Source organism: Macrobrachium nipponense, chromosome 31 (genome assembly GCF_015104395.2).
Source record: "Macrobrachium nipponense isolate FS-2020 chromosome 31, ASM1510439v2, whole genome shotgun sequence".
Classification (NCBI taxonomy): Eukaryota; Metazoa; Arthropoda; class Malacostraca; order Decapoda; family Palaemonidae; genus Macrobrachium; species Macrobrachium nipponense.
The window spans coordinates 72,804,988-72,816,057 of NC_061093.1; the positions used below are offsets into that span (position 1 = coordinate 72,804,988).

The 11,070-nt window shown below is 36.0% G+C and overlaps 1 protein-coding gene across 2 annotated transcripts; it reads left to right on the forward strand.

The window, feature by feature from the left end:
• Positions 1 to 1,120: 1,120 nt before the first annotated feature.
• Positions 1,121 to 9,063, forward strand: LOC135206585 (cuticle protein AMP1A-like). 2 transcript variants are annotated; one of them, XM_064237925.1, is made up of 3 exons: positions 1,121 to 1,376; positions 8,509 to 8,607; positions 8,734 to 9,063. In XM_064237925.1, the coding sequence occupies exons 1-3, from the start codon at positions 1,333 to 1,335 to the stop codon at positions 9,044 to 9,046; spliced, it is 456 nt and encodes a 151-aa protein (XP_064093995.1). In that variant the 5' UTR covers positions 1,121 to 1,332; the 3' UTR covers positions 9,047 to 9,063. The 2 variants fall into 2 exon arrangements, with proteins under 2 accessions (XP_064093995.1, XP_064093994.1); XM_064237924.1 differs by lacking the exon at positions 1,121 to 1,376 and having other exon boundaries at positions 8,450 to 8,607.
• The last annotated feature ends 2,007 nt before the right edge of the window (positions 9,064 to 11,070 follow it).

The window sequence follows — 11,070 nt, forward strand, 5'->3', positions numbered from 1 at the left end:
GTAATGCAGAATGCAGTCAAAATTATGATGTACATATAATGTGTATTCTGAATAAGCGTTATATTTATGAAATGCATAGATAAAAAGTTATTGCGAAAAAACCGTGTTACAGAGGCCTGAATCTCATAATAGGTTCTATTTTGCAAACCTTAAAAACAACCGGTGGTTCGCTTATCAAAATGTATTTTTAATAAAGAACAAATATATTCTGGTGTTCATGAAATATCATGTAATCCCTAATGAAAATTTATATATGGGAAATAAGCAGAGCCACTTCAGAAAAGTATAGCAGATCATAAACTACCAGTAAAACTTTGGGTTAGAGATCTCGGGGAGGGTTTTCGTATCAAATGAGGGATACAGGTCATACAACAAATACGAGGAGGCTAAGCGGTTTTTCGAAAGCTACTCTCTGTAGAAAGGATGATTTTGGAATCAGCCATCACCAGGCATGGGCAAAATGGGAAATAGATATATTAGGAGGATGCAGGAAATCTCATTTCAAGTAAGGTTTCATTTTGAGAATCAGTCTCAATCAAGCGTTCTAGTTGACCTGTCAACCAGCCTCAGCCCATTTGGGAGCTGTGAGAGGACTAGATTTATCACGGATTAGACATTTTATCCGATACCAACAACTTTTCTTGCCTTGCCAACGACGTTGTCCACACCTCACTTTCTGTATAAACAGTCCTGTCACATACCAACTGTCAACATTCACTTTTGATCAGGACTATAATGCTTCCAGTCGGAATATAACAGTTTATGTGTTAAATGCTTTATTTATGGGGCTATTTGATTTATGAAATAATGAAATAAATATTATTTCCAAACGCTACACATTTACATCTAAAAAAAACATAAGGAAAAGCAATTCCACTGATATTACGGAATGCAATAAAAATGCATGAGATATATGAAAAAGTTGGAAAGAAAGAAAAAAAAAAGATGAAATGAGGACAACAACTTGCTAGAGAAGAGTGCAATGAACACAACGGGACGAGATGATAGGTCTTGGAGGTCAAGGGGATTTAGTCTCATGATGGACGTCAGTCGACTATATAAAGCTCAACCAGCGAACCACTTTCGTCAGTTCTCTACAGCTCGATCAAAATGAAGTTTGTAAGTGTCATAGCTCTTGTGCTTTATGCAGAAGGCTATCTCATTTCTGCTTATAATTGATAATCAAGAGTTCCTTCATTCATTACGAATAACTAACTTTCATCCTCGTAGGTCATCTTCGCTGCCCTCGCTACCCTGGCCGTTGCTCTGCCCCTCAGCAAGGCTATGGAGCCCCTGCCCCTCGTTCCTCTGTAAGGGACGACTCCTTCGAGGATGGCCATTTTGAGGGACGAAAGAGTCCACGAAGACGACGGGAGGTACAATTTCGACGTCGAACGCAGAAAAACGGGATCCGAGCATCCGAATCAGGTTCTCCTGATGGCCCCGAAGGTAACCATTGTCAGCGCCGGAGAATATTCGTGAGTATCCTCATGAATTTTTGGTGTTCGTTGACTATGTGGACTTTTATATGGGCAGAATATGCTTACTGCATACATTGAATTCACAGAGTAAGTGAAGTGAACTGAATTTTCCGTTATTTTCCAGATACACTGCTCCTGACGGCACTGACGTGTTGGTGAAAATACGTCGCCAATGAGAACGGCTTCCAAGCCCCCCAATCCGACCTGCTTCCAGTGGCTCCCCCGAATTCACCCCACCCAATTCCCCAGTTCGTCCTCCCGGACCAGAATCGCCTTCGCTGCTGAGGAGGACGCCCGTCGTGTTCGGGATGGATCCTTCGAGAGGAGCGGCTCTGTTCGAGCTCCATTCCACCCTTCCTACCAGAGACCTTCATTATCCTTACGACCGGATATTCATTCAAGACTCCGTTAACGATGTAGTGAAATGTTTGTTTCCTTTATTATTAAATGAAGATTCATAGAACGAAAGCCTCAGTTTCTTTAATCCGGTCAAAATTAAAATCATCATAAACGTCGTGTTCCGACAATGCGCCGGTAAAAAAGCATTTAATAATCTTTAGGTAATCTTAAAGAAAATGCATCCAATCGGGGATTAGAAAACAATAAGTGAATTACATGAAAAATTATAATTCTTGAGGAAATTGCAATCACCACCTGACCACTGGGTACAAAGTGTCACTCTTTTCAAAGGTAGTTGCAGTCACAGAAAATTTGTCTAGATGTATGGAACATTGTTATTTTAAAGTAAATTCGATTAAATGAAACGTGCGAAAAAATATGTGCAATTCTAATTCGTTTATATATATATATATATATATTGTGACGAAGTGCCAAGTATCTGGTTACTACACTTACTATTCATTTATTGTTACCTCACAAAAACCAGACACCTGAATCCTCATCACAGGTATTAAACGAACTGAATACTCTAAAGGCAACAGTGATTCCTTAACAACTTACCAGTATTGCAGATTATCAGACTAAGTTCTGTAAAACAGGTGTGAGGTAATCTTGTAAGTAATTAAATTATTGAAAAACTTCTCCTATGGAAGCTGGACTGGAGATGACAAAACGTTTTTGGCAATAATGCTTCCAGAAGCTTCGAAATCTTAGCGCAACTTTACATACAAAATGTGTAATCTACACGTGGCTTTGACAAAGACATAAACGTATGAGACCAGTCTGTAAAAAAAAAAAAAAAAAGACATGTACCCAACTTGATCGACTGAAGCAGAAGTCCCTTATCTTACTTGTTGACAGAATCCCAAAACACATTGAAGATTCGAGCTTGCTTATCAAACGTGTTGACAGATTTTGAAAAATAACTATAGCTTTGATAAAGGACAAAGACATTCTCTCTCTTTCTATATTTTACGTTATATATATTCTTTTTATAATACGTTATGCGAAATCTTAACACACATTTACAACATCCTATCTCTAAGCTATCTAGGAATCTGAAAAAAATGTTGCACAAAATCTTATACACAATATTTTATACAATTGAGAGGGGGAAATATGCATTTTGAAAGAGTAGCAATATGTAATAGTATATATATGTATATATATATATATATAATATATAAAATATATATATATAAAATATAGATATATATATATATATATATTATATATATATTATACCTATTATATACCATAATATATACTTAATATTACATACATTAATAAATACATATTATATAATATCATAATATATATATATCTATATATATATATATATATAATATATATATAATTTATATAATTATATATATACACATGCAATATAAAAACACTGTATCGTGCTTCTAAGAAATCAATAGAGGGATCCACAGTAATATCCTTGTTTACCTAGACATAATATATTTATGGAAATATATACAAAGCTTAAAGCTTTTGTCCATCCTCCTGTGGACTTGATCACTAAGCAAATGAGACATGGTATTGGTGAAGAATTCCAAATAGACATAAACAAACCGACCAAAAAATATTAACAAGGTTAAAAAATGCGAACAAGTCATTGGGTCGTATTCCTTTCCATAATTCCATACACAGATTAGCTAAAACAGGCGACAACGAGCTTATAAAGACGTGTGTAGAATCCACCATATTTGAGTTTGAAGGAGATTTCTATCAACAAAAAGCAGGGGTTTCCATGGGATCCTCGTTGTCGCCTGTTTTAGCTAATCTTTGTATGGAATTTTTTGAAATACTTTTTGTGGACAAACTTCCGGATGATTTTGAAACCTTTTATATGGGTGAGATATGTTGATGATATCTTTATTTTTGTCGAGGAATGCTGTGCTGCCATCTCTTGTTTATATTTTCACTCCATGGACTAAAGAAGTTATTTCTTTATTTGGTTGTCCTTGTTTTTGTCGAGGAATGCTGTGCTGCCATTCTCTTGTGTATCTTTTCACTCCCATGGACCTAAAGAAGTTATTTGTTTATTTGGTTGTCCTTGTTTGATTTTGTTTTCTTAACATGGAGAGTCCCCGGCATTTCTCTAATCACTACCTGACACCTAGCCACCCGTAACAGTAAGTACTGAAAAGACTCCTTATATAAATTGTTCTATGTATTAGTGTCTTATATAATGTCGTGTGTTAAAGTGATTCAGTGTTTATAAGTGTATACTGTATAACTAATTAAGATTGTTTGTGTATTGGAAATGTCATATGTTCAACCTGTGAGTGTTTTAAAGTTTATAGAGTATAACAAGTTTTTACTTCATTGTGCAATTTTCTGCATTCAAGAACAATTATATTAGTGTTATATAGCTGTAAATGTTTGTATTTTGCAGAACTCCTTAGACCTTGGTCAGTCTTCTCCATTCTTGATCCTAGACTCTAGACTCTGGATCCTTGGATCTTATTTCATCTTAAGACGCTCCTGATTCTTCGTCAGATTGTAATCACGTGCAGTACTTTTCCTGATCCTGATTATACTCGCAAGATCTTCATTAGACCTTTATATTATTATAAAGTTCCTGGTGTTATACATGAAGTTTGTTAATTTTGTATGTTTCAGTTTGTAAATATATTTTAAGTTAATAGAATTTTCATGTTATACCTTTATATTAAAAATTAAACAAGGGAACTTAAAATTGAACAATCTATATATTTTTAAAAGAACCAGAGTTCATGGATTATAAAATCTAAAAACCATAACTCGACAATTGTTTTTAAGGATGATGCCAAAAAGTTTTGATCAGCTTCTTTTACAACCTGAATAGTTTTCTTCCATCCATCACGTTTACAGTGGAAAGGGAAGTTGACAAGCGACTGCCATTTTTAGACTTGGTTGTTCACAGTGATGACGTAAATAAGTCTTTTAAATTCTCTGTTTTCCAGGAAAGGTACTCACACAAATACGTACATACATTTTTATTCATATCATGACGAGAAAATCAAACGCAACGTTCTGACGAATTTGTTTTTTAGAGCTTTTCGAGTTTGTGACCCTAGTTTTATTGACCAGGAAATTCAATTCTTGACTACGAGTTTCAATAAGTTATGTTACCCAAGTTTTTATCGACAGATGTCTTTCTAGAGCCAGAAGTATGTTTTATAATCCCAGGGAACGCTGTTCGACGGCTAATTTTAAATGCCTTCCCCTTCCTTATAATCATGACCTGAAAAAAGTTTCCAATAATCTTAGAAAAGAAAGACATGGCTATAGCGTATTTTTTCAATACCCTAATACTCTTAAAAAGAAAAATTATCAAAAACAGTTGCAGAAAACCTAACACCGATGTTGGAGTCTATGCTATAGGATGTAAAAATTGTGACAAATGCTATATTGGTGAAACTACGGTCGTTCCCTGACCAGAGGAAACGTGAACATGTTGCAGCTTGCCATTTGGGCAGGGAACGTCTACAGCGCCATTTTCAAGCATACTTGGGATTCCGATCATGCCATCGATTTCAGGGGAGGAAAAGTTATTTATAAGAGTGCGGATAGGACCACTAGGAGAATTGGTTGGGAAGGAGCTCTCATCACTTTGAATGACACGTTTGAGGGGAATACTGGAATACAGAACAATTTCACTTTGAGTGAAGAAATTTGCAAAAGGGCCAGAATAAAAGAACTTCAGAATGTGTACAGCCTCCTTCAATTTGATAATGTAGATAACCATCCTTCGCCCGTTCCAGAGTCTAATCTACAAACTACTTTTTGGTTAACGATCCTCAAGATGTCATTCAGGGAAGAAGGACCGGCGCTTTGTCCCGCCCCGATGATCACAGCGAATTATGGAAAGGAATACGACCCAATGACTTGTTCGCATTTTATAACCTTGTTAATATTTTTTGTCTGTTTGGTTTATGTTTATTTGGAATTCTTCACCAATACCATGTCTCATTTGCTTAGTGATCAAGTCCACAGGAGGATGGACGAAAGCTTTAAGCTTTGTATATATTTCCATAAATATATTATGTCTAGATAAACAAGGATATTACTGTGGATCCCTCTATTGATATATATACACACACACACACATATATTTATATATATATATATATATATATATATATATATATATATATATATATATATATATATATATATATATACATAATTTAACCTATTCCTGATGGTAGATGTTTGAACGGACACGTAGGCAGCAGCATCATCAAGAATCCATTTTCCTTCTTACTGAAGCCTTACACGATTACGTTGAAACAATTTTTCCTTATATCATAAAGTAGTTTGGATGCTTGCATGTGCAACAGTGACACATTGTGGGACAATAGCTGGCGATATTTCAGTGTATTTATCTAGATTAAAAGCTCTGGTCCCAACTATTGAATAATTCAGAACTGAATGGAAAAGACTGTAAATTACCTTTCCTCTTTACTCAATTCTTAACAAAATGGATAAAATATTCCCTCGCCTTGGCTTTATTTTTTTTATGGTTGATTGGGGGGTCCGCCGTTTCATGGATCCACTTTCTAAGTTATCTTGATGTATCAGTAAAGATCAGCGTTGGCTGTACATTTCCTCTTAGAGGGGCTTAAGGAATGTTGTCACGGGTATTTGGGGAAAGAATTGAGGCGATTTGCCATCATCTGACCACGTTATTCTGCCAAGTATATATTATAGGAAGGTCTATAAACTATATACTAAAGAGTCTTCACAATAAAACAAAGAATAGGCTTTAACAGTAAGATAATTATGGTTCCATATGTCGATAACTTGGAAAAAGAAAAAAATAACTGAACCCAGCAAATCCGTCTGCCCTTTATTTTTCAGTAGCTGTAATAGTCACAGGAAAAAAAAGTCACAGGAAAAAAGTCACGGAAAAAAAGTCACAATTTTGGCAAGGAAAATAAGTTAAAGGAAAAAAAGTCACATTAACTCATGGTGGTAATTAAAGCAATTAAAGTAATAAAACTGAAAATATTTTGGATCTTTCCTATGGGGGCGTTATTTAGGACTAATATTTCTTGAGGTCATTATCTTTATGATGTTTAGGTTTTTGTTTATGTTTTCACAGTCATCCCTAACGGCCTTGTGGTACTAAACACGTCGCATGGGGGCTCAATTTTTTTTACCTGGGACTTTATTCCTGTGACTTTTTTCCGATGACATTTTTTTACCTGTGGCTTATTTCATGTGGCTTTATTCCTTTGAATTTTTTCCTATGACTTTTTCACATGTTACTTTTTACCTGTGACTTTTTTTACCTGTGACTTTTTAACCTGTGACTTTTTTACCTGTGACTTTTTGACCTTTGACTTTTTGACCCTCGGCTTTTTGACCTGTGACTTTTTTACCTGGATCCTATTTTGCAATACCCTTAAAAACCACCGGTGGTTCGATTATCAAAATGTATTTTAATATAGAAAAAATAGATTTAGGTGTTCATGAAATATCATGTAATCTCTAATGAAATTTATGTATGGGAAATAAGCAGAGCCACTTCACAAGGCGTATAGCAGAATCATAAACCACCAGAAGTAGATAGGTCAGAGATCTCGGGGATTTTCATACAAATGAGGGATACAGGTCATACAACAAATACGAGTGGAAAGCTAAAAGGTTTTTCAGAAGCTACTCTCAGTAGAAAAGGAAGATTTTGGAATCAGCCATCACCGGGCAAAATGGAATATAGATATATCAGGAGGATGCAGGAAATCTCATTTCAAGTAGGCTTCATTTTGAGAATCAGTCTCAATCAGCGTTCTAGTTGACCTGTCAACCGGCCTCACCCCATTTGGGAGCTGTGAGAGGACTAGATTTATCACGGATTAGACATTTTATCCCATACCACCAACTTTTCTTTTTCCCTGCCAACGTCGTTGTCCAAATCTCCACTCTCTGTATAAACAGTCCTGTCACATACCAACTGTCAACATTTACCTTTGATCAGGACTATAATGCTTTCAGCCGGAATATAACAGTTTATGTGTTAAATGCTATTTATGGGCTTTTTAATATAAATAAAGAAATAAAGAAATTGAATTTTATTTTCAAACGCTACAATATTTACATCTAAAAAACATAAGGAAAAAGAATTCCACTGATATTGACGGAATGCAAGTGAAATGCATGAAATATATGAAAAAAAGTTGGAAAGAAAAAAAAAAAAGATGAAATGATTGAGGCAAAACAACTTGCTAGAGAAGAGTGCAATGAACAAAACGGGACGAGATGATAGTCTTGGAGGTCAAGGGGATTTAGTCTCATGACTGGACGTCAGTCGACTATATAAAGCTCAACCAGCGAAAGACTTTCGTCAGTTCTCTACAGCTCGATCAAAATGAAGTTTGTAAGTGTCCTAGCTCTTGTGCTTTATGCAGAAGGCTGTCATTTCTGCTTATATTGATAATCAAGAGTTCCTTCATTCATTACGAATAACTAACTTTCATCCTCGTAGGTCATCCTCGCTGCCCTCGCTACCCTGGCCGTTGTTTGCTGCCCTCAGCAAGGGTATGGAGCCCCTGCCCCTCGTTCCTCTGTAAGGGACGACTCCTTCGAGGATGTGGCCATTTGAGGACGAAAGAGTCCACGAAGACGACGGGAGGTACAATTTCGACGTCGAAGCAGAAAACGGGATCCGAGCATCCGAATCAGGTTCTCCTGATGGCCCCGAAGGTACCATTGTCAGCGCCGGAGAATATTCGTGAGTATCCACTATGAATTTTTGGTGTCTTTTGACTATGTACTTTTATATGGGCAGAACAGTCTTACTGCAAACATTGAATTCACAGAGTAAGTGAAGTGAACTGAATTATCCGTTATTTTCCAGATACACTGCTCCTGACGGCACTGACGTAGTGGTGAAATACGTCGCCAATGAGAATGGCTTCCAGCCCCAATCCGACCTGCTTCCAGTGGCTCCCGAATTCCCCCACCCAATTCCCCAGTTCGTGCTGGACCAGATCGCTTCGCCGCTGAGGAGGACGCCCGTCGTGGTCGGGAAGGATCCTTTGAGAGGAGCGGCTCTGTTCGAGCTCCCTCCACCTCCTACCAGAGACCTTCCTAATCCTTACGACTGGATATTCATTCAAGAGTCCGTTAACGATGTAGTGCAATATTTATTTCCTCTATTTATTAAATGAAGATTCATAGAACGAAAGCCTCATTTTCTCTATTCCTTCGGTTTAAAATTAAAATTCATCATAAACGGCTTTATTTCGACTATACGCGGTAGCAGTATCCGCAAGCACCCATTTTCCTTCCTTTTGAAGTCTTACACGAATACGTAGAAACAATTGTTTCTTAAATCTGTCAGTGCTATGTGGAGACAAAGGGGAAAATCTAACTTTAATTTTTTTCACTGGAGTAATCTGTCAAAAGGAAATTTAGAATTGATTTGATGTAATGGAAGAGAAGGTTGAGTTGAAAATAATAATAAAAAAGTAGTAAAGACAAAGGAAACTCCCCAACTCTTAGAAAGCAAACTTGAAAAGAGAGGGGATAAGTGAAATTGTCATTCAGGGTCAAGGAGAATTTATCTCTGACTGGAATCGACCAAGTAATAAACTGGATTTATGATACACTTGCATGATTTAGCAAAAGTTCGATCACATTGATGTTTGCCAGCATTGCCAATCTATGTTAAATAATTTCTGCTTTTTGTAGCTCTTCTGTATCTTTATTTATTTTTTAATTATCAGGAACCGTTGTTTCCTAGGAAAATATCCAAAAGGTGACATAGTTAGCTATGGAAATACTAGTGAGTATTATATTTGCATCCATTAACGCTGTGGAAATGTGAATTTGGAAACTTTAGAGTTCTCAAGTTATTTATGGGATATGGAATGACACTGTTGTAGTCGTGAAATACGGTGCACTGAGAATGGGTTCCAGCCACAGTCTGTTGAAAGTGACAAATCCTTTGATAACAATAGAAATAAACGACTTCGAATAAAAATCAGTAAAATCTTCAGTGCCTTCACTATCAAGTTACTCAAATAGACGCATGAACCTATATTTAGTTATCTAAAAAAAAAAGAAGAAAAGCACAGGAAACGTTACTAGGTGAATTACAGTGATGCAGGTTCCTAAAAATTAGTAACAGATGCAAACTTTCGGCGATTTGGAGAAAGCAGAACAAAATTGATTTTGTCCTTAACATTGAACTGTTTTGTATCATAGCTTTGAACTTTTCCTGTAACTGTTTTGTACCATAGCTTTGAACTTTTCCTGTTTCTATGTTAAATCATCACGTGTTACAGAAGAGCAACAAAAAATAAAAATCTAATAATATAAACATGAAAATAACTGAAACATAAGTAAATAACTTTTACTTAAGCAGATGAGATTTTATCATCTCTTGACCATAATATCGTGGAAAGTCGAACGCCAACGACTCACAAAAAAGAGTGGTAAAATTAAAAGCATAATGAATATACTGTACCATCCGCTCAAAACCGTTATATGTACTACCGATGCAGCGGATAAGCCATTAATCAGCATGGAAGACAGCCAGTAATAAAAGAGCAAAAGATGGTCACTAAAGTTACCACCATCACACCTCAATAAACCTGAAAAACAAGACCAAAACTCGACCCAGTTCTGGTTTCGAATGCCAAGGTAAATCTTTAACCCCTCGTAGTTGTTCGATTATCTCCAAAAGTAGTAGATGAGAATGGCTTATTAGCTTTTAGCCATCTATTCATTTAAAAGTTGAAATATCACGATCATCTCAAAATTTTTCATTTGCAGTTACGTTGTTCTTGACAATACTTCTCCACAATACTTATAATCTCTATACATTTTCATTCATGATGGAACTTTTAATATCCAATTATACTCTGCTAGTTGTGACTTATCTATTTATAATTCTAATTCATTAAAAATATGTAATCTATCTATCAGTGTCTTTGGAGATAAGGGTTTTTTAAAATGCATTGGAAGGGCTACTGAGCTAGCTTTATTGAATAGAATTACTACGTGAGGAAAAACAAGCCGTGATCGGACCTCCAGCTTACAATGGACGCGTGCAAGATTTCCCCCTCACTTACAAGTTGTAAACATTATATTCCAAACTTTTCACGCAAATTAAAACGTGATAACTACGGTCAAATAGAGTCTTGTTTCACCAACGAAAATTAAAATAAATAGGCTCTATTTTAGTAGA

Excerpts from the sequence above, each read along its gene's own strand:
- LOC135206585 (XM_064237925.1), top strand. The coding sequence starts at position 1,333 with ATGGCCATTTTGAGGGACGAAAGAGTCCACGAAGACGACGGGAG. Across the intron at positions 1,377-8,508 it reads GTCCACGAAGACGACGGGAG|GTACAATTTCGACGTCGAAG; the intron begins GTACAATTTCGA and ends AGACGACGGGAG. Across the intron at positions 8,608-8,733 it reads GTCAGCGCCGGAGAATATTC|ATACACTGCTCCTGACGGCA; the intron begins GTGAGTATCCAC and ends GTTATTTTCCAG.